The sequence below is a fragment of the Microtus oregoni genome, unplaced genomic scaffold, assembly GCF_018167655.1.
Source record: "Microtus oregoni isolate MIOR12 unplaced genomic scaffold, Mior012 000014F_ref0000157, whole genome shotgun sequence".
Lineage (NCBI taxonomy): Eukaryota > Metazoa > Chordata > Mammalia > Rodentia > Cricetidae > Microtus > Microtus oregoni.
The window spans coordinates 15475663-15499942 of NW_024543073.1; the positions used below are offsets into that span (position 1 = coordinate 15475663).

The window sequence follows — 24280 nt, forward strand, 5'->3', positions numbered from 1 at the left end:
TAAGACACTTTCCACCAAACCTCAAGACCTGAGTTTAACTAAGACCCATGCAGAGAATGGGCTCCCTCAAGTTTTCCTCTGACCTTTACAAGTGCTCCCAACACACACACACACACACACACACACACACACACACACACACACCCATAAATAAGGGCTAGAGAGATAGCTCAGCAGTTAAGAATATGTACTCCTAAGGATCCAAGTTTGATTCCTAGTACCCATGCCCAACACACACACACACACACACACACACACACCATAAATAAGGGCTAGAGAGATAGCTCAGCAGTTAAGAATATGTACTCCTAAGGATCCAAGTTTGATTCCTAGTACCCATGTCAGTTGTCTCTGGCTTCTTAAGGGCACCCATACACATAGCATATACAGACACAGAAGTAAAAATAAAAATATTTTCTTTGTTTTAGTTTAGAGAGTAATGAATGCTAATGCTCAACTATTTTTCTTCTTAGGAATTAATAGATATAATAAGGCTTGGTCTGTTTTTTTAAGAGTAAGTTACAAATATGAGTTGTAATCATAAATAATAGCTTTAATTAAAAAAGATTGTGTCTCACAGAGAATGTCAGTGAGTGCTGCATTCATAATTAGTATGACCATACTGTACAATTTTAGGGCTAGATCAGTAGACAGGCAATGCTGTGTCATTCCTTTTGTGTGGCATAATGTCATTTTGACCCATTAGTGGAAATACTTCTCATCACTTGGCTAGGATGGTATCAGTGAGATTTCTTGGTTATAAGGTTTGTTTGTTTTTTTCTCCTTTATGTTAGAAATTGATTGGTCTAGTGAGACCCAGCTCTTGTTACCCACTGTCTTTGGTATCTTTTGACGACCCTTACTTGAGTCAATTGTTGGCATTGTTTGTTTCAAAAATGAAATCCTGGAGATTTTTAACATTAGAGAATTGCAATCATATATTGGTAGTTTGTGGAAAACAGGAGGGACTTCAGTGGAGGCAAGGAAAGTAGTTTATCTCCATTGCAGTGTTACCTACTCAAGGGTCTGCTGCAATGGGAACATGGACCTCCACCCTGACACTTCAGAAATGATAGAATACTCACATCTGACAACTTAATTGGGATATTTAAAGCTTATGTAAGTCAGTCAGATGTTCATTGACACAACCAAAAGTCTTAAAAACACTTAAAATTGTACATTTAAGATAAGCCTTTAAGTTGAGAGATACTGTCTTTTTACCATATATCAAATTGTCAAATTTTCTCAAGCTCAGTATCTTTTCAATTTTTTTTAAATGACAGAGTGTACCATCTAATATTCTAGAAGTCCAACAAGAAAATATGATCAATCCTCAAGACGTAACAGGTATGAAGACTGCTTCCAGCAAGTATCATAGATAATGTACTGTATAAATTTATTTATTTATTCATTTATTCATTTATTTATTTATTTTTGGGGACAGGGTTTCTCTGTGTAGTCCTGGAGCTTGCTATGTAGACCAGGCTTGCCTCGAACTCACAGAAATACTCCTGCCTCTCCTCCTCTCAGTGCTAGCATTAAAGGTGTGTTCCACTACATCTTGCTTTCATGTAACTATGGAAAAGCACAATATAGACTTAATAATAAGCCATTGGCAATGGCAGTCATAAAATATGCGTGAAGTTTACCCATTTTATTAAAAATTATAAATGCTTCTTACAAAATATCCTGTCTGTAATTTTGGGGTAGGGGGTTGGAGGATGTATTTTAGTTTTTTATTTAGGTTTGGCATTGTAAGTCATGAGATTTTTTAGAGATGAAATAATGATTTTTGACTACTTCTTGGTTTGGCTTTTCATTCCTGTTTTTTAACTTGACAGTGAATCTATTTGCTAATCCAGAGCAAGATGGAGAAGATGAACAAGCATTCATTTTAACTTTGGTGGAAATCCCAACTAATACAACAGAAGGATTTACTGATGCCGCCATGCAGTTAATGCCAAGCTCTCTACTGCCAGCACCTATATTGGTCAAATCTGGAAACACAGTAGAAAGAGGTGACCACAGGTAAAACAAAACAAAACAACAAAACAAAAGAGCTAAACTGTTTTCCCAGGAGGAAAGGCACATCATGAATCAAGTATTGAACAAGTGAACTATACACTGCCGTTTCTTTTTATAAAATCACAACTATTAATTTGTTAATGCCGCTCATTGTGCCATTTCCATGTATACATGTAGTGTTTGGACCTTGTCTGTTCTCTGTTCCACCCTCTTCCACTTTCTGGACTGCTCCTCTCTCTCTTTTTGTGTCCTAAAGTCCTGCTGCTTTTGTGAGATTCTTTGTTTGTGGTTTTTTGTTTGTTTGTTTTTAATGTCTACATATGAGAGAAAATGTGATTGTTTTTCTGTTTATGGATTATTTCACATAGCACAATATTCTAGTTCTGTTCATTGTCTTGTTAGTAATAAATTTCAGTTTTCCTTTTAGTTGAATAAAAGGTGTGTGTGTGTGTGTGTAGTATGTTCCCAAACATTTTCTCTATATACTCATCTGTTGATGGGCACTTAGTCTGATGCCTTAGTTTCTATAACTTGACTGCCATTAATAGTATCACAAAAAGCCTGGGTGTTTCTTCTTACGTGCTGACTTCATTTCCTTCAGTTCTGTGTATATGTGGATCATGAGGTAGATGATCCTATCTTTATAATTTTTTTCCCCCACTTTAAGAGTTTATTAAGAGAGAGAAAGACGTGCGCAAGCCTGAGGAAGTTGGTGCAGGGAGACAGGGAGAGAGAGAGAGGGAGAGGAAGGCAGTAGTTATCTCTTCAGAAGGGGGATAGAAAGAGAAAGCTTATCTTTAGATTTTTGAGGAACCTCCATCCTGTTTTCTGCAATGACTGCTCTGATTTTATATTCAGTGATATATAAGGGTTTCTTCTTTCACATCATTTCCAGCATTTTTACTTTTTGTTTTGTTTTGTTTAATATTTGATATAACTGATATTGCATTATTTAAAAGTTTATTGAATAATTGTGCTTTTGAGAATTTGAGATCAGTTGTCCATTTTTAATTTAGTTTTAATTAGTGTATTGGTTGTATAAAGAAAGGGTTTTGTTCCAGCATGTCCATATGTGCATTTGTATGGGTCTGCCATTGTAGCCTGGCTTTGCTTAGCTCTCAGTCTTCTTCCTCAGCCTCCTGAGTACGGGGATTATAGGTGTATAATACATACTGCCTTTTAAAAAATTCTGTGCGTGGACTGGCAAGATAAGACAGCAGGTAAAGCCACTTGTTTACTTGCCTCGTGACCTGAGTTTGCGCCCCAGAATCCACATGGTGAAAGAGAGAAAGAACCCTTACAAGTTGTTCTCTGAACTCGAACATATGCTGTGCACACTGTGTCTTCCCCAGCACACAAATTAGTTTTAAAAAATTATTTTTATGTTTTTGTATTAATCTTTTTTTAAATTTGCTTTGAAATGTTTTTAATTTTTTTCCTTTTTTATTTATTTTATTTTATTATTATTATTATTATTACAAATTTTCACCTCCTCACTTCCTCCCATTTGTGTCCCCCTCCTACTCCCTCTCCAGTCCAAAGAGCAGTCAGGGTTCCCTGCCCTGTGGGAAGTCCAAGGACCTCCCCCCTCCATCCAGGTCTAGGAAGGTGAGGATCCAAACGGACTAGGTTCCCACAAAGCCAGTACATGGAATAGAATCAAAACCCAGTGCCATTGTCCTTGGCTTCTCAGTCAGCACTCATCTTATTGCGATAAAGAGCTGCAAACAATTTCCTGCTTTTTTGATTTCTGTAGGTTCTTTCTACTCTGTCTCTTTCATTTCAGAAGCTCTATAATTTGGTTTAATTCCATTTGTTCATTGACTTTTTACTTCCCAAGCTATTGGAGCAGGATGTTTATCTTGTGTTTCTAATATTTTCAAGGTTCCAAATCTGAGGTTAAGATTTTTGATTCATTTGGAGGTTTCTGTGTGTGTGCACGCACATGCAGGATGAGACAAAGTGTCTAGGTTTTTTTGTTTGGTTTGATTTTTGAGAGTTTTTATTTTGGTTCTTAGATTTATTGTATATGTATGAGTATTTTGCTTGCATGTTTGTATATGTACCGTGTATATGCATCTGATTCCCTTGGGGGCTGGAAGAGGGCAACTGATCCCCTGGAATGGGAGTTATCAGGTGGTTGTTTATGAACTACAATATGGAAGCTGAGGACTGAACCGAGATTTTTCTGCAAGAGCAACAAGTGCTTTTAACTGCAGAGCTATCTCTCCAGCCCCAGTGATTCTAGTTTTAAATCTATATGTGGGCATAAGTTTTCCCAGCACTCTTTATTTAAGAAGCTGTCTATTCTACAGCTGTAGAACCTGTGCTAAGAATTAGCTATAGATATATGGGTTTGTTTGTTTGTTTATTTATTCTGTTCTTTTGACCTGTATTTCTACTGTCCTGCTGTTTCTGTTCCTGTGGTTCTTTTGATATATTTTGAAATAGGTAGTTTGATACTTAATGCATTGCTTCATTTTCTCAGGATTGCTTTGGCTGTTCAGACTTTTGTGCTTCTGTCTGAATTTTTGTATTGTATTTTCTAGTTCTATGGAGAATGAATGCCTTTAATATTCTGAAAAGAATTACATTGACTTTTGATGTGGGATGCCCCTCTGTATACTGTGAATATGTTTTATTACCATTGATTAATAAAGAAGCTGCTTTGGCATATGGCAGAACAGAATCTAGTTAGACTGGAAATCCAAACAAAGATACGGGGGAAAAAGAAGGCGGAGTCTAGGAGATGCGAGCAGCTACCAGAGAAGTAAGATGTGAGGTAATGCCACAAGAATGTGGCAATACATAGATTAATAGAAATGGGTTAATTTAAGATGTAAAAGCTAGTTAGTTATAAGCCTGAGCCATTGGACAAACAGTTTGTAATGAATATTAAGCCTCAGAGTGGTTATTTGGGAACTAGCAGGAGGGAGAGAAACCTTGCTGTGACTAAACAGTGTGATCAAAAGCGGCTTGGAGCGAGGAAAGGGTTTCTTTTTTACCTTCCAAATGACACGCAAATCCTTGAAGCGTTCAGTATTTTTGAAAATGTGGTACATTTACACAATGGAGTAATGCACAGCAGAAAAAAATAATGACATCTTGAGTTTTGCAGGAAAATGGATGGAGCTAGAAAATATTATTTTGAGTGAGGTACCCAGACACAGAAAGACAATTATCACATGTACTCACTCATAGGTGGTTTTTAAACACAAAGCAAAGAAAACTAGCCTATAAACTACAATCCCAGAGAACTTAGACAACAATGAGGACCCTAAGAGAGACTTACATAGATCTAATCTACATGGGAAATAGAAAAAGACAAGATCTCCTGAGTAAATTGGGAGCATGGGGACCTTGGGGGAGGGTTGAACCGGGTAAGGGAGAGACAGGGTGGGGAGTAGAGAAAAATGTAGAGTTCAATAAAAATCAATTAAAAAAACCAAATTATAGTCTATCATTGAGGGAAGTCAGAACTGGAGGAAGGGACAGAAGGGGAGGCCATGGAGGAATGCTGCTTACTGGCTTGCTTGGTTTGCTTTCTCCAGGGACACTGGCCCAGAGCTGGTACCATCCCTGTGGCCCAGACCCTCCATTATCAATCATTAATCAAGAAAACGCTCCACAGACTTGCCTACAGGCCAGTGTTTGTGAGTTATTGTCTCCATTGAGGTTCCACTTTCCAGGTGACTCTGACTTGTGTCAAGTTGACAAAAATCTAACTAGGATAATTGCTTTAACCAGTTCAGCTGATGTAGCAATTTTAACTTCCCTGATCTATGAACCTGGGTGGTCATTTCATCTCTTAGTGTCTTCAGATTCTTCAGTGTTTGTCATTTCAATCACTAAAGTCTTTTACTTGCTGTGGAATTTTTGTTTTGTTTTTAAGGCTCTTATGAATAGGATTCTTTTCCTGGTTTCATTCTCAATGAGTTTATTATTATATAGAAATATTGTTTTTTTGTTGTTTTGTGTTTTTTTTTTGTTTTTGTTTTGATTTTAGTTTTTTCAAGACAGGGTTTCTCTGTAGCTTTGGAGCCTGTCCTAGAACTAGCTCTTGTAGACCAGGCTGGCCTCGAACTCACAGAGATCTGCCCCCTGAGTGCTGGAATTAAAAGCATGTGCCACCAGCGCCCAGCTGACTTTTGTATATTTTTATGTCCTGCCTTGTTGCATTTATTTACCTGTTCTAAGAGTCTTTGGGTAGAATATTTAGGGTTTTCTATGTGTAGAATCACTTAGGAATAATTTGACTTCCTTTCCTTTTTCTGTCTTTTTCATCTCTTTTAATTGTTAAAACTAGAATTTCAAGTATTGTATTAATCAGAGTGGAAATCTCTAGCTTATTTCTGATCTTAGATTAAATGCTTTCATTTTTGTTCCATTTGTTATCTGAATTTGTCACATATAGCCTTTATTGTGTTGTAATATCATCTTTCATCTTTCCATATATACTTATTGAAGGGTTTTTAACATGGAGGTATGTTGAATTTTATCAGAGACTTCATTCTTCATCTATTGAGATCATTATGTGATGTTTATTCTTGATTGTATTTTAAGCTCAGCTATTGATTTGTATATGTTAAGTCATCCTCACTCTTTGGGATGAAATCAACTCTATCATGATATATGATCTTTTTAAGATACTTTTTTTTTTCTTCTGAGTAAACATAGATTAAGGAAAAGTGAGAAAGACCTCAAGAGAATGTGAGAAATTACAAGGGAGGAATGCTTATTTAATTATTTCTACAAATTTTTTTTTTTTTTGGTTTTTCGAGACAGGGTTTCTCTGTGGCTTTGAAGCCTGTCCTGGAACTAGCTCTGTAGACCAGGCTGGTCTCGAACTCACAGAGATCCGCCTGCCTCTGCCTCCCAAGTGCTGGGATTAAAGGCGTGCGCCACCATCGCCCGGCATTTCTACAAATATTTAATTGAAGATTTCCACATTGTATTCAGCAAGAATGTTGTTGATTCATAGCTGTTTTTACTCTGTCATCAGGTTTTGTAAGGCAATTTGAGTAATTTACTCATGGAGTAAATTTGAAAGAGTTTTGTTGAGTAAATTGATTTTCTTTAAGTGTCGTAAAATTTGGTAGTGAATTCTTCTGGTTCTGAGCTCTTTATTGAGTGACTTTTTATTACTACTTCAATTTTAATTCTGTAGTGATTATTACTCAATTTAGTTTTTTTCCCCCTTTCCAATATACTCTTGTTTCAGTTTTGGTCATATATACCAGACATTTATGAATTTATTTTAGAGTTTCCAGTTTATTGGCTTATGGTTTTCAAAGTATTAATGATCCTTTTTGTTTCAATGGTACTGTAATATCTATCCCCTTGTCACCATTTTGGGGGCAATGTTCTCTGTTTTAATAGGTTAACCGTCTGTCTACGGCTAGTTTATTTCATTCTTTCTTCCTATTTACTTTCACTTCCTATCTGTCAAGTTTGGATTCAGTTACTGCCTTTTTAAAGCTTTGATTGCTCACTATATTTTGATGTTTTTCTTTTGTGTATAGCCTGTGTGCACGGAGGCCAGAATACAGCTTTGGATGCCACCTTGGTTTTGAGACAGTCTGTTAGTGGCCTGGACCTCACCAGATGGGCCAGTCTGGCTTGTTAAGAAGCTGCAGAGGTCAGCCTTTGTCCACCTCCCTAACTGTGGAACACGTGGCATGTCACCATGCCCAGGTTTTGTTAATGTGTGTTCTGGACACAGACCTCATGTTTTTATGGCAGCTTCTCTACCAGTCCTGCTTTCACTCCAGCCTCATTTTTCTTTCTAATGTTAATGTAGCTGTCTTAGCTATAAACTTTCTACTTAGCACAGCTTTTCTGTGTGGGATCTGGTGTTACAGATGGTTGTCAACTACCATGTGGCCCCTGGAAACTAAATCTGGGTCTTCAAGAACAGGTCCTCTTTCTTCTTTATCTTTTAGTTTTTGGTTTTTAGAGACAGGGTTTCTCTGCGAAATAGCCCTGGCTGTCCTGAAAGTCACTTTGTAGACCAGTCTGGCCTCAAACTCAGAGATCCTCCTGAGTTACTCTGCTTTCTGAGTACTGGGCTTAAAGGTGTGTGCCACCACTGCCCAGCTCTTCTTTCTCCTCCTTCTCCTCTTCCCTTTTTTTTGTTGTTTTGTTTTTGTTTTTTAGACAGAATCTATGTAGCCCCTGCTGTCCCAGAACTCTTTATGTAGATCAGCTGACCTCAAACTCAGCAGAGATCCACTTGCTTCTGCCTCCTGAGTGCTAAGATTAAAGGAGCGTACCATTACACCCAGCCAAAAAATAAGAACTCTTAACTGTTGAGCCATTTCTCATGCCTTACTCCGTATTTTTCTTCAGACATGCGTCTCCCTGTTTTAGTTAGACTGGCTAGCCGATCTCTCACTGCCCCTTTCCGTCAGTCAGTCAGTCTGTGAGGTCACAGGCACACAGGGCTGCCCTGGCCTCATATGGGTCTGAAGGTTTGAACTCAGGTTCTCATTCTCATGGCAGCGCTTGCTGACCGGGCATTTCTCACATCCTTTGAGTAGAAGGATTTTTATTTGCATTTGTGATTTCTTTAATCAAACTTCTGTGTGGGTGTTTTGTTAAATGGCGCTGTGTATAAATCTATTTGATCTTACTGAAACTTTATGTATTTGTGAGTAGGTATTTTGTCTGTCTGATTGATTGATTGATCTATATTGTTGAGAGTTGTATATGGGAAGATACTGTAACATATTGGGGCCTATATTTTTCTTTCCGTGACAGTGTTCTTTGCTTTTTAAAATTTAGTACTATGGCATTCACATTATATATATTCCTTAGATTTAATTCAGTATTGTTGAATTGTGTGAGCCTTCAGGTATGAGTGCATCCCGAGCTGCTATTTTTGCTGCTGGGACCATTGTTTACTAACTTGTATTTCTGATCCTCAGGACTCTCATTGCAATAGTTACTTCATAAGGTAGCTTCTGATTCATTGGTTTTTTATGTGTTGTTTTTTGTGCAGTGAGAGTTTACAAACAACTTCAATTGTTCAAGATGCCATATGCTTGTCTCCTTCTGGAAGTGGTGATTCTGAAAAGCCTCCTCCTAAGGTGGATCTTATATCTAGGAAGAGAATTCACTGCAGTCCTGATGAAAACATTCTTGTACCTCCTGCCAAAAAGTCCTCAATTTCTCCGGGAGTTGATGGTCAAGAGTGTGCCTCTGAGGTGAGATTATTAAGCAAGTGCCTTGGCTATATTGTCAAGAATCTGTTTATTCTTCACATCTATCCCAGAACTTTTACACATATGTACGTATGTACACACACACACACACACACACACACACACACACACGCATGCACACACGCGCGCACACATATGGACGGACTGACGAACAGATGAAAAAATATTTCTGATACTTCTCATCATTAGTATTCCAGCTGAAGGTAGTTTGAGGTGACCATTTTTAACCAGTTCAAAAAATAACTGATAAACATTAATCAGGAAACCTACAATGACTGAAAATAAGGCCAATAACTTCATGTCAATCAGGATCTTCACTCTGCCACCTACTTAGTAACTGTGGGCAGTAGAGTAACAACTTCATACTCTGGATTCAGAGTTTTCTGATGCATGAAAAATAATAGTAATATTTTCTTCATCATGTGTTAACCTTTCCTTTGCTCTCGGGAATACAACCAGATCTTCTGAGCCCTATATGTTCTTGTCTATCTTCTGAGCCTTATATGTTTCGTTCCGTCTTCTGAGCCCTATATGTTCCGTTCCGTCTTCTGAGCCTTATATGTTCCGTTCCGTCTTCTGAGCCCTATATGTTCCGTTCCGTCTTCTGAGCTCTATATGTTCCGTTCTGTCTTCTGAGCCCTATATGTTCCTGTCTGTCTTCTGAGTTCTATATGTAACGCTGTCTTCTGAGCCCTATATGTTCCGTTCCGTCTTCTGAGCTCTATGTGTTCCATTCTGTCTTCTGAGCCCTGTGTTCCTGTCTGTCTTCTGAGTTCTATATGTAACGCTGTCTTCTGAGCCCTATATGTTCCGTTCCGTCTTCTGAGCTCTATATGTTCCATTCTGTCTTCTGAGCCCTGTGTTCCTGTCTGTCTTCTGAGCCCTATATGTTCCTGTCTGTCTTCTGAGCCCTATATGTTCCTGTCTGTCTTCTGAGCTCTATATGTTCCTGTCTGTCTTCTGAGCCCTATATGTTCCTGTCTGTCTTCTGAGCCCTATGTGTTCCGCTCTGTCTTCTGAGCTCTATATGTTTCGTTCTGTCTTCTGAGTCCTATGTGTTCCTGTCTGTCTTCTGAGCCATATATGTTCCATTCTGTCTTCTGAGCCCTGTGTTCCTGTCTGTCTTCTGAGTTCTATATGTAACGCTGTCTTCTGAGCCCTATATGTTCCGTTCCGTCTTCTGAGCTCTATATGTTCCATTCTGTCTTCTGAGCCCTGTGTTCCTGTCTGTCTTCTGAGCCCTATATGTTCCTGTCTGTCTTCTGAGCCCTATATGTTCCTGTCTGTCTTCTGAGCTCTATATGTTCCTGTCTGTCTTCTGAGCCCTATATGTTCCTGTCTGTCTTCTGAGCCCTATATGTTCCTGTCTGTCTTCTGAGCCCTATATGTTCCGCTCTGTCTTCTGAGCCCTATATGTTCCTGTCTGTCTTCTGAGCCCTATGTGTTCCTGTCTGTCTTCTGAGCCCTATGTGTTCCGTTCTGTCTTCTGAGCTCTATATGTTCCTGTCTGTCTTCTGAGCCCTATATGTTCCGCTCTGTCTTCTGAGCCCTATATGTTCCTGTCTGTCTTCTGAGCCCTATGTGTTCCTGTCTGTCTTCTGAGCCCTATGTGTTCCGTTCTGTCTTCTGAGCCCTATATGTTCCTGTCTGTCTTTTGAGCCCTATATGTTCCATTCTGTCTTCTGAGCTCTATATGTTCCTGTCTGTCTTCTGAGCCCTATATGTTCCTGTCTGTCTTCTGAGACCTATGTGTTCCTGTCTGTCTTCTGAGCCCTATATGTTCCGTTCTGTCTTCTGAGCCCTATATGTTCCTGTCTGTCTTCTGAGCCCTATATGTTCCGCTCTGTCTTCTGAACCCTATGTGTTCCTGTCTGTCTTCTGAACTCTATATGTTCCGTTCTGTCTTCTGAGCCCTATATGTTCCGTTCTGTCTTCTGAGCCCTATATGTTCCGTTCTGTCTTCTGAGCCCTATATGTTCCGCTCTGTCTTCTGAGCCCTATATGTTCCTGTCTGTCTTCTGAGCCCTATGTGTTCCGCTCTGTCTTCTGAGCCCTATGTGTTCCGCTCTGTCTTCTGAGCCCTATATGTTCCGCTCTGTCTTCTGAGCCCTATGTATTCCTGTCTGTCTTCTGAGCCCTATGTGTTCCTGTCTGTCTTCTGAGCCCTATATGTTCCTGTCTGTCTTCTGAGTCCTATGTGTTCCTGTCTGTCTTCTGAGCCCTATATGTTCCGCTCTGTCTTCTGAGCCCTATGTGTTCCTGTCTGTCTTCTGAGCCCTATGTGTTCCTGTCTGTCTTCTGAGCCCTATATGTTCCGCTGTCTGGTGGCATTCTGTACTTGTCTCGATCTCACTTGCTAGCCACATTACATTGACTTTCAGTTTCTCAACTGCTCTGTAATCCTTCACGTCCTGATACATTTCGTTGGTTGTCCCATCTGTATGGAGCATTTCCTTATGAAACATCCCTGATTTAGCTCAGTCATTGCTACCTCAGGGAGTCCAGTCAGACCTCAGAGATGCAGTCCCTGTTCACTGTTAGTTTCCTAGTACCCTCTTGTTTTTGTTATGTTTCTGATATTCATAATTAGTGACTTTACTATGAGAAGTCAATTTAAAATTATGTTCTCCAAAGAAAAGTTGAAGGACAACAGTTGTTGGTAGTAGACAAAGTATCACTGTTATTTAATCTGATAGGAAAGTTTTGTATTCCATATTCTTAATTTTTCGTATTTATTGGTAAAATTAAGCATCTTTCCATGTGCTTAAGAATTACTTATTTGTTTCTTTTGTTGTGAAACAATTTCTATATTCTTATTTATTTATTTACTTATTTACATACCACTCCTAGTTCCCCCCTCTCCTCTCTTCCCATTCTCCCCACCCCATCCATCCACTCCTTATTGAGGCAGGATCAAGTGCTCCTCCCCTCCCTCCTAGGCTGACAAGGTATCTCTCCATAGAGAATGAACTCCACAAAGTCACTTCATGCATTAGGGTTAGATCCTGGTCCCACTGCCAGTGACTCCACATATTGCCCAAGCCATACCATTGTCGCCTGCTTTCAGGGGGCTTAGTTTGGTCTTAAGTAGGTACCCCAGTTGTCAGTGAGCTCCCACTAGCTCGGGTCAGCTGCTTCTGTGGATTTCCCCACTGTGGTCTTGACACTCCTTCTTTTCTTCAGTGGTACTCTGGTAGCTCAGCTCAGTGGTTAGTTGTGGATCTCTGCATCTGCTTCCATCTCTTTCTGGAAGAGGAGGGTTCTAGCTTCTCTGGAGTTGTGGACTGCAAACTGGTTATCCTTTGCTTTATGTTTGATATCCACTTATGAGTAAGTACAGTAATGTTTGTCTTTCTGGGTCTGGGTTAACTTATTCAGAATGGTTTTTTTTCTAGTTCTATCCATTTGCCTGCAAATTTCAAGATGTCTTTTTTTTCTTATTACTGCTGAATAGTGCTCCTTTGTGTAAATGAACTACATTGTTTTTATCTGCTTTTTGACCGATGAGCATCTAGGTTGTTTCCAGGTTCTGGTTGGCTATTACAATAAAACTGCTATGAACCTGGTTGAGCAAATATTCTTGTGTTGTGCGTGTGCCTCCTTTGGGTATATGCCCAAAAATTGTGTTGCTGGGTCTTGAGGTAGATTGATGTTGTCCTCTTGTTTAGTGGTTGCTGCCTTTTAAGCTACAGCTATCCTAGTCAGCAACTGCAACAAGAGCCGCAGCCTGAAGAAATTCCCAGTCTAGGCTTATTGGTAAGCACCAGGGCGATGAGTGACTTGTCTTCAAAGGGGTGATTAATATTCCTGAGGATAACACCAGAGATTGTCTTTTGACCACCCATTACTCCTTCTCCATTGACGTAAAATTGTAAAATGCAAATGAAAAATACACAATGCTATTAATATATTAAGAAAATATGTATGAGGCTGAAGACTTGGCTCATCAGTTAAAAAGCACTGTTGCTCTAGCAGAGGACCTGGATTTGATTCCCAGCACCCACACGGCGGTTCACTACTTTGTGACTCCTGTCCCAATGGCTCCGATCCCTCTACTGACCTCACATTGTGCAGAGACACACATGCAGACAAGACATTAAGATACATAAGAATAATAAGATTTAAAAAAAAAGAAAAGTGCCTGCTAGCCTTATTTGTCAATATATTTTATAAGCTTTTATTTTATAAATTTTGTTTTAACAATAAAATATTGTATATACAAAGTTTCTCCCTGTCTTTTTCTTTAATTTTGAGGCTGGACTCAAATTCAGAATTACTTTGCCTCTGCCTTCCAGGTTGGGATTCTAGATAAGCACTGCCACAGCCAACTTTCTCCTGCACTGTTCTAGCCCAAAGTAGCCATAGTGTAGACTTTGTTTGCTTGAATCCAGGAATTTGAAATCAGCCTGGGCAGCGTTGCAAAACCCTTAGTCTTTTTTTTACTTTCCCCCTAAAGTATGAATAGCTCTGTGAATAAGGATAATTTTCTTCTTTTGAATTATATAACTTTGTAAAGTTATGAAGTAGACTTTTATCATATTGATTCATTTTTACATTTCTGAAATGGACTACTAATTGACCATGATGTAGTATTTTGTTAATTGGCTTTTTAAAGGTGTTTGAGTTGAGGGGCCAGAGATGCACCTCAGTGGTAGTGCCTTGCTTAGCTTGTGTGCGACCATGACTTGGATACTCATGAAACATGGAAAGTTATTTCATTTGATATCCTCTCTCTCTCTCTCTCTCTCTCGAGATTTGGCAGTTGGTATCAATATTATGCCTGAGATAAAAGACATTTGACAACTTTTATTTTTCTACTGTGCTCTAGAGCAGTTTAATATCAGCAATGCACCGTTTTTGCAAATGTTTAATTGGTGGTATAATTCTGACTCAAGAGCTTTCATTATAGCATGATGGAGGGGATAGAATCTTAATTTTACTTAATAAGTTGAGTTCTAAAACTTTGTATATTTTCTTGAACAGGTATGTTCAAAGGAATTCAATGTTTTTGAGAAAACAGGTGAGATCAATTTAAATATGACTTTATTTTTGCTAAGTACCACTGATTATTTCTGATGCATCTTGAGCTTGAAATAAATCCTCACTCATTTTTTTTATTTATTTATTATGTATACAATATTCCATCTGTGTGTATGTCTGCAGGCCAGAAGAGCACATCAGACTTCATAATAGATGGTTGTGAGCCACCATGTGGTTGCCAGGAATTGAACTCAGGACCTTTGGAAGAGCAGGCAATGCTCTTAACCACTGAGCCATCTCTCCAGCCCCTCCTCACTCATTTTTATCTAATATCTCAAACCACGGACTCTCTCTTTTGAAACTTACTCTCTAATATTGCACTACCAATAATTTTTTAAAAGTGTTTTAAGAGCCATACCTTGTGTAAAAATAGGTATCTGACAAACCTCAGATACACTAAATTTGAAGAGGAATAATATCATTTCAAAATTCCTCATCTATGCTTGTATTCTGAAGTGTTTTTTTTACATTACACTCCAAGTATTTCAGATTTATAGTAAGGTCTTTGATACATTTTAAATTGAGTTGTTTAAGCCGGGCGGTGGTGGCACACGTCTTTAATCCCAGCACTTGGGAGGCAGAGGCAGGCGGATCTCTGGGAGTTCGAGGCCAGCCTGGTCTACAAGAGCTAGTTCCAGGACAGGCACCAAAGCTACAGAGAAACCCTGTCTCGAAAATAAAAAAAATAAAAAAAAAAAGCATAAATTGAGTTTTTTTGTTTTTTTTTTTTTTTTTTAGATTTATTTATTATGTATACTACATTTCTTCCGTGTATGCTTGCATTTCAGAAGAGGGCACCAGATCTCATTACAGATGGTTGTGAGCCACCATGTGGTTTCTGGGAATTGAACTCAGGACCTCTGGAAGAAAAGTCAGTGCTCTTAACCTCTGAGCCATCTCTCCAGCCCTTAAATTGAGTTTTATATAGAATATGAGATAGCTAATTAGCTTCATTCTGAATGAGAGTAACCAGCATGCACAGTGAAGTTTCTCAGCACTTCATTGAAGAGACTAGGCTCTCTTTTCTTCGTTGTCTTAGTTCCTTTGTTGAAAATCAGGTGGCTGTAATTGCATATTTATTACTTTTCCTTTATTCTACTGAATTACATATTTATATCTACATACATACATGCTATTTCTGTTACTACAGTTCTATGTTATATTTTGTTATTATCTTTGGGAGAGAGCTGTTCTGGTCTATTGTTAATGCTTTCTCACTGTGGTTTTAATTTGATTCACTTTGTGATTTCCAACACTTTTATTTGTGTTCTATTCTTTGCCTGTCCCTTCTCTCCCCTACCTCTATTCTCATCTCTCAAAATCTGGTTACATCCATGTTGCTAAGTCTTCTCTGGGTCCTGAATTAATTACTTTATTTATTTACATGTTTGTGTCTTTGAAATCATTGATCATTTTTACTAGTAGACTTTAGTTCTTCGTCCTGCATTTTCCCAATTCTGGTGCTGACTTGCCTTTTAATGGTTTTTGTGTTGCAGTTTGCCAATTTGCACATTGGTGGGACAGATAATTCTGGGTTCTATTTGTTTTGTAAGACAGTATTTCATTGTCTATTCTTAGCTGTTCTTGAACTTCTGGCAATCTTTTTGCCTTTGCCTCCCACCTGCTGGGATTCTGGGCATGTATAACCACACCCAGAGATACAAGATGTAGCCCTGGTTGGCCTGGAACTCACTGTGTTCAGTAGGCTGGCTGACTTCACAGAGATCGGCCTCTGCCTCCTAAGTGCTGGCCTTGGTTCTTTGTTTTTGTTGCTTAGTCTTTCTATTGTTGCATGCTTTCCAGCTGTCCTATGATCTCTTTTTTGCTTGCTCGTGCCCTCGCTTGTTTTCTCCTTGGGGTATTCTATACTTTCTTTTCCTGACTTGTCAATCCTGGTGTAACACATAGACTGTTGTTGGTCTACTGTTTTGGCAACCTCCAGTTCCCCAAATCATTTTTCTTTTCTTTTTTTAATATAGGGTCTCACTCTATAGAACAGGCTGGCCTAGAACTCCCTGTATATCCCAGGCTGGCCTAAAACTTATGCAACAGTCTTTTTTTTTTTTTTTTTTTTTTTTTAAATTTTCGAGACAGGGTTTCTCCATAGCTTTTGGTTCCTCTCCTGGAACTAGCTCTTGTAGACCAGGCTGGCCTCGAACGCAACAGTCTTTTTATATTAGCCTTTTGAGTGCTGGGATTACAGACTTAAACCAGCATGCCCTACTTCAACTGGTAATTCCTAGTAGTCTACTCCACTGATATAATACAGATTGTTTTTGCTGAGCTAGGTTTATAGAACACCATGAATACCTCAGATACTCCTATTTAATTGACTTTTAAAATATTTCGATATGCTCTCCCTCTTTCTCTCTCCTCTCTTTTTTTTTCTCTTTGAAGAAGAGTCTTGCATGGGACAAGGCATTTTCCCTACTTCAGAGAGCACACATACAGCTCCTAAACCTCAAAAGGAATACAGCGAACCAACTTCTCAGAATGTAGGATCGAGATCTCCTGATGAAATAAAAGATGCCTGTGTGGAAAAGACCATGACTCAGTTGCCTCAGGATGAGATGGTGTCTGATAAAGAAGAGAAGACTGGTCCTGTTTCCAGTTCAGAACAAAGGGATAGCATGACGTCATCCTCAAAACCTCCTCTGACCAGGTATTGTTACAAATTCTTTAGTGACTTTCTCTCTGTCCCCAGGTGAGTATGTGACATGCATAACAGAGATGAAACCCAGAGCCTAATACTTTTATAGATGTAGCCTCTATCAGTTATATGTCTATGAGACAACATAGAGTTGGTGTCCAGTTGCTCTGGAAGTTGTTTTATTCAATTTCCAAATACTATGTCATTTTTTTTCCCTTAGGCTTGTAGTATTGGTTTTCTGTAGGGTCATACCTACTGCTACCACCTTGTTTCTTTAGGATAATTGGTAATAACAGGCTTTAACCTGGTAAGTGGAGGACAACAGGCACTAGCTTCCACTAAGGGGAGAAGACATGAATGTTTTTAAAAGGCTATGTCAAGCTGGGCTGTGGTAGCTAACTTCTTTAATTCCAGCACTTGGGGGGACAGCAAAGGCATCTTGGGGAGACAATTCAAAAGGATTTTTGAGTTGAGGCCAGCCTAGTCTAGGGCTTCATAAAGAAATCCTATTTAGCCAGGCAGTGGTCACTTACACTTTTCATCCCAGCATTTGGGGGCGGAGGGGGCAGAGGCAAGCAGATCTATATAAGTTCCAGGACAGGTTCCAAAGCTACACAGAAACCCTGTCTCAAAAACAAACAGAAAAAGAGACCCTGTTCAAAAAGGGCTTTTTCATCTATTATTATTTTTGTTATTATCTTTAAATGCAGAAAGTAGAACTCATTAATATCTTTTCTAACCTTTAGGGTTTACTGAAATTAGAAAATAGTAAGAAAGTACTACCAGGTTTAAAACAAGTTGAGAAGCAAAAGGGAGGGCAGAGTAATAAACTTTTATCAGAAAAGCTCCTACAGGATCTACTTAGGCTGCAGGGCCATGTGGTTTCTACCGCAGCTGTCCTACTTCGTTTGCAGCACAGAGCAGCTGTGCCGTGAACACTGCGCATCCTAAAACTTACAGTCAGAGTGCTTTTGCACTGTAGACATCATTTGACTCGGGCTGCACTTGTTTCAAGTTCTGCGTTCCATTTGTAATAGCGCCCCAGGTGACCTGTTTGCACTAAAGCTTGGGCAGCCTTGCCCTTGTTGTAGATAGACATCATAGCATAGTGTCATTAGTACTCAGTACAGTGCACCTCTTTAGCATTAATGCAAATAAAGTTACACTAAGACCGTGTCTTTTCTTTGTTTTAGTTCTTTTTGTTTGTTGTTTGTTTTTTGAGACAGGGTCTCTGTGTAGCCCTGGCTGTCCTGGAACTCACTCTGCCTCTGCCTTCTGAGTGCTGTGCACCATTACATAGGAGTGTGCTAACACATCCGTGTAGCATCACAGGACTCGGAGGCTGAGTCCGGAACATCCTGACTGCATAGATAGAGAGACCTTCTATGAGAGAGAGAGAGAGAGTATGTGTGTGTGTTTTTGTACATACTTGTTGAATATCTCTGTATTTTCATTTCTAGACCTGGTAGAAGACCTTTGGGATTTTTGTCTTTAATATGTCCAAAAAATAGTTTGGACTCTGACGAAGTGACTCAAACCCATAGTAAGAAGCGCCTAAAGCCTCATATACCTGCATTACGACGAAATTTGAAAAAACCTAATCTACTTAATACAAGCCAGAAAAAAAGTGAACAATCTTCTTCTGATCCACTCCCATCTCCAAGTATTACTGATCCTCAGTCTGATGATACTGGAAAGTCAGCAGCTCAGGTATGTGAGAGCTGTTGTATTCTATATGTCATCTCAACTAGGGAAAATGTAGCAATTTATTTTCAGTTGCAGGTCAGAAATTATTTCGGTATAACTTCCATTTACTACAAAAATGCAGCTAATTTAGTGTAAGCTATTGAACAAGCCATCAATGGTATACTTAATTGTCATTCCTTCAAATCAAAGACTCTGCTGACCTATAGAAGCAAAATGAAGTACTATTTGTAGTTTTATTTGTCTTAGGAGGAATGTTCTGGCACATAAAAATTCAAAGAAGCATAATTGTAGAATGTGTTTGTATGCCATTTCTGTGCATTCTGCAGCTGTCTAAGGGCAGGGACCAGCCAGCCCCCTACAGTGCTGGGGGTTTAACTTGGGGCTTCATGCGCTCTAGGAACATACTACCAGTGAGCATTGTCTAAATAGAAACAATAACAGAACCCCCGTATGTCTTAGACCTTTGTTAAATACAGTGCAGCTCTCAGTCTCACTCTCTCTCACAGTTTCCATTTGTGAGGTCATTGTAAATTTTGTGTGTAGTTGTAAGACATACCACAATAAATTAATAAATAAATAAATTAATTAATTCACCTTTTCCCCAGTTTTCCTCAGTGCTAACAACATTTTGCAAAATGCTGTTCCAACTCTGACATTGGCCCAATGACAGTCCAGAACAGCTGCCAAGCCCCTTGTGTTGTCCATCTATGCATACGGGCCTGCTTCCTCCTCCACTCCCTCCTTAACCATCTGTTCATTGAGTCTGTCATTTCAGAAATGTTGCATACATTGTATTACACATTTCAGATTAGGTTCCCTCACCAACAGAGCTTCCTAAATATCCATTCAGATAGTTTTGTATATTAGTAATTTGTTGATTTTTCTGGCTTACCTGGAGATTATGCTCTTTCTGTCTATCTCTGAATCAGTAGCTTGTTACTTTTTGTTGCAAAATAGTGGTGTGGTGTGAATGTATTACAGTGTGTTTTTGTTCTTCTTTTTTTATTTGAATGAGGTTTTTAACACTAGCCTGGAACTCACTCTGTAGGCCAAGCTATCTTTGAACTCAGAGATCTGTCTGCCTGCTGGGATTAAAGACTCAGTCTTTTTTTTTTTCCTTTAAATGTCCTTCTCTATAGAAAGACATCTAGTTGTTTTAAGTTTCTTACTTTTGTGAGCAGAGGTGATGTGAACACTTCGTGTTTGTATACATATAAACATTTTTATTTTTTAGTGGTAAATGTCTGAAAGTATCCTTATTGTTGATGTATTTGTTGTTTTGTTTTCTTCCTTCCTTTCTTTTTTCTTTTCTTTTTTGAGACAAAAATCTCAAGAATGAAGCTTAATGAAGCTCTTGACTAAGTCTTCTGAGTGTGGGAATTACATGCTTGTGCCACCACACGCTGGCCTGTCTGTAATGACTGTATGGCTTTTCATTATTGGGTTGTACTACTTAGTAATACCAATTTTTTATTAGGCATTTAGGATGTTCCTAATTATGTTCCATGTCAAACAGCACAGTAATTGCTGTCTTATAAGTAAATTCTGTTCATCTATAAACCTAATAGATAGTGGTACAACAGTATAGAGTACAGCTATCCAGTGAGTTCTACAAATACTTGTTCTATTAAGAGATACAGTTGTAAATGCTTTGCCAGAAGGAATGATAAACGGTTGTTCTTTTGATAGATACTACCTGCTCTGTCTCTATAGGGACCACACCTGTTACCATGCTATCAGTTTTACACTTCCAATGTACTCTCTGCCCCCACCTTGTACACACACCTTTGTTTTTTGGATTGAGGTCATGATCTTGGTTTGTAGCTCAATATGGCTTTTAGCTAGAATCCCAGGATTTAAGATTATAGAAGTGCACCACCATGCCAGGTCATTCTCCTTAGCCTTTATGAGCAGATAGCCTTACTGTGTGAGTTTTATTTATTTTTTTTATTTATTTATTTATTTATTTTTTTTTTTTTTGGTTTTTCGAGACAGGGTTTCTCTGTGGTTTTGGAGCCTGTCCTGGAACTAGCTCTTGTAGACCAGGCTGGTCTCGAACTCACAGAGATCCGCCTGCCTCTGCCTCCCGAGTGCTGGGATTAAAGGCGTGCGCCACCACCGCCCAGCTTACTGTGTGAGTTTTAGCTTCTATGTGAGTCATTCGTACTGTTTTCTGGGTATTTGACTTTTTGAGAAGCTTGTCTCATTTAAGATTTATAGAGATGTTAAGAATAGTAAGAGAAGGGTGTATTTGGTGATAAAGGCTGTAGTTTTTTCTATATGCCATGTATGTTTTTATTTTGTTTATTTTTGCTTTTACCATGCAGACATTTTTTAGTTTTTTTTTTTATTTCATGTGCATTCATGATTTTTGCCTGCATGTATGTCTGTATGAGGAACTGGAGTTACAGGCAATTGTGAACTGCCAGGTGGGTGCTGGGAATTGAACCTGGGTCCTCTGGAAGATGGGCTAGGAATTGAGCCCAGGGCTTCAGACCAGCTAGGCAGGCATTCACTGTACCACTGCTCTACAGATGCAGTCCTCACTGGCAGTGTATACACACTGTATTACATTTAGTTCTCCTCTCTCCCTAGGTTTCTTCTGATCAGCCATTGCTAAAAGAGAAATGTAAAAGTGGGCCAAAACAGGCATGTGAGGAGGAGGCCACCACAGTCTCGGAGTTCGTCTTCAGTGACATCTTCATTGAAGTGGATGAAACAGAATAAAGCCCTCTTCTGGGATCTTCCTTTCTTCCTTTCTTTCTATTTTTGTAATAAGTGTGAAATTTCCAGAGTCACTGATGTCAGCAAAACAGTGTTGAGAAAAGCACCACTGCCTGTTTTTATTTAGGTCAGTTTCGAATATTTATTAAGCTTAATTTAAAGCTTTTATAATCAGTGGAAACCATTTCATTCTGAAATACCAAGCAATTAAGACTGCTCTCTCTGACAGACATTTTAACTTGTTTACATTTGACTCGCCCTGTGCTGAGCACAGCTGGACTTGTGGACTGCGTGGATACGCGTCTGTATAAATCATAGCGCTGACATACTTGGAGCTTGATTGTATTTAACATTAGTGACCGTCTTCTGTAAAGGTGGTTTTGTTTCTGTTGGTGTGTGTGTATGTTTTTGTTTTTTTTTTCTTTTTGTTTTGGAGGGTGATGAAGGTCTGTTTATTTACCTATAAGTATATGAAAGCAAGTTGTGAAACTCCACTTTGGTATGGTAAAGGTAAAACTTTTCTATTATTAGCTATTTGACTGAAAAATGTGTATTTTTCTAATTCATGGTGATGTAACATTAGTTCTAATTGAAGATCTAGTATTTAAACTTGCTATTTATAAAGATTAAACATCAAAGAGATTATTTATTTTTAAATTTTTTTATTTAAAAGCATATCCCGATTTAATTATTTTCACTTATCAGATGTGGGCAAAGAAGGCATTAACAAATAATTTGTCTCCTTTTCCTCTTTACTTTTAAAGCTATTTTAAAATGTCATAATTAAAAATGTTTAGGTGGTGTCTGTATTTTGAATACTTTTCTCATACTTTAGTACATTGAATTTATACTGTGAATTTTTTTTTTGCTTTTCTTATTTCTTCTATTATCTCAGGATTTTTGTTGGAAGAAAAAAACTTAATGTTAAGAAACATGTTGTATAAAACAATCTTCTACACACACACACACACCTTAAAAAAAAAAAGAAGAAAACAGTGATAGATTTTTCCCCTACTAAATTCTGCTCGCAGGATGTGTAGGCTTTTAACCACAGAACATGATTCTTCTGCTAAAGCAGAAAATATGACAGGAAAACTTTGCAAAGCCGTGATCGTCATCATTATGAACTTAGGTTTTTTGTTTTTTTTTTTTAAATTTTGAGACTTAGTGATTTATATAAGTGTCTTAATTCTCTTAACAGATTTTCCTTGTTTCAAATTAATCTGAAAGACCAAATTTATTGATTTTTATTAGAAAAATCTCATAGCTCAGTACATTAACTCAGTAGTTAGAAACTAGACCAAGGGGTCCTAGTGGCAGCTGTGTGGCCCTGCTGGTTCAGGAGGAGCAGGAATGTGCCTGGGCTATTACTTAGGCGACATGTCTTCGGCTATAGCTTCGAGCTCCCCTCTCCCACTATAAACAGGGTTGTGTGTCCCAGACTAGCCCTGGACTGTAGATGATGGTGTTCTTCAGTGTGGTCCTCCAGTCTCCACTCCCAGAGCTGGGTTACAGGAGTGCAGCACCTTGTGCATCTTAATGCCGTGCTGGAGTAGAGCTACGGCTTCCCACAAGAGCGCTGCCAGCTGAGCGTCCTGAAGGTGCTGATATCTCTGCTTAGGAGTTATTTGTCATAGATGTTGTAAAATGTGCCTACGATTTAGAAAACTGTGTTGAGTGGATTATGAAATGATCAGTACTTCAATTGGAAAAGTATTTTCACATCTAGCTAAGTTTCATCTTTATATGTTGATAAAATGATGACCACTTTTCAAGTTAAGTGAAAAAGAAAATTTTCACTTTGGCTTTCTAGCCTAAGCGGGAAAGGCTAGTTAGGGCTCAGTGAGTCTAGAGTGAAGCTAGTCCATTGAAACCTACTGTGAGCATATTTCTCATTCTGTGTCTTAGGGTAAGATGTATGATTTAACATCTTGATTATAAAGGAAGATCTATAAATTAGATGGAAATTCTCATGTGATTAATGTCACAAAATCATGGGTTAATTCACAGTGCTATTTCAATGCCGTTTAAGTTTTAAATTTAAAAGTTTCTGTTTTGTAAAGGTTTTTTTTTTTTCTTAATGTTACTTGGGTTAGATCACCGCAACTAAACTATTATTTATCCCTGTATAATATTTATTTTTTTAACATCTGTCTCTTGTTTGTCTGTAAAACTGATTTTATGGAAAATGTAATTTATTGTATAAAGAGTACAAGGGCGTTCGTTGTATAGAGAATCAAGTCAGTCACAAATTGTCCAGCTGTTACAGCCTCAAAACAGATGTTGGGAAGAGAAACACAATCAGTGTACTTAGCTTTAAGGCGGAAAGATCCCTGGTGGTGTAAACATGCTTCCAGGAATTTGTTATAAATCTGACTTTTTTCCTCCTGAACACTTAACATCTAAGCAGGTGGCCAGTCATGGTTTAAAAGTCTAATTGCTGATAAATGATTAAGGCATAGATAAAAAAATGAACATCCACTGTTTACCACCATATTATTCTAAATGCAGGTGACCATGTATACTGCCTTGCTTGAAGGAGTTTTTGATAAAAGAAACAATATCTGTCATTTGTAAATTTTCTTGTTCTAAAGAAAGCAGTTATGTTCTGTTGATAAAAATTATGTAAATAAAAAGTTATTTTATATCATTTTCGTTTTGTCCTTTTCAAAACAACAAAAGATATTTATGCTCCGTTAACTAATTTCAGTTTTCAGTTATCATCTATACTTTATAAAAATAGTATTGCCAGGTATGGTGGTGAGTCAAGTCTGTAATCCCATAACCCACTAGCAGGGGCAGGAACAGTGTGGTTTGACAAAGTGAACCCTTCGCTCTCAAAAAATGAAATAAGAAAGAAAAGAAAATGTACATAGCATAGTTAGAAGAATTCTTGATACTTCTTGTGAAG

General features: G+C 38.4%; 1 protein-coding gene across 2 annotated transcripts in view; it reads left to right on the forward strand.

Moving 5' to 3' along the window:
* Bdp1 (B double prime 1, subunit of RNA polymerase III transcription initiation factor IIIB) overlaps nucleotides 1-24021 on the forward strand; it is a 93264-nt gene extending 69243 nt beyond the window's left edge. For both annotated transcript variants that reach the window (XM_041663344.1, XM_041663345.1), the window contains exons 33-39: nucleotides 1284-1347; nucleotides 1842-2028; nucleotides 9026-9230; nucleotides 14232-14268; nucleotides 16686-16950; nucleotides 18399-18648; nucleotides 21241-24021. In XM_041663344.1, the coding sequence (XP_041519278.1) occupies nucleotides 1284-1347; nucleotides 1842-2028; nucleotides 9026-9230; nucleotides 14232-14268; nucleotides 16686-16950; nucleotides 18399-18648; nucleotides 21241-21372 (1140 nt within the window). In that variant the 3' untranslated portion in view covers nucleotides 21373-24021. The remainder of the gene's footprint in view (nucleotides 1-1283; nucleotides 1348-1841; nucleotides 2029-9025; nucleotides 9231-14231; nucleotides 14269-16685; nucleotides 16951-18398; nucleotides 18649-21240) is intronic.
* Nucleotides 24022-24280: the final 259 nt, after the last annotated feature.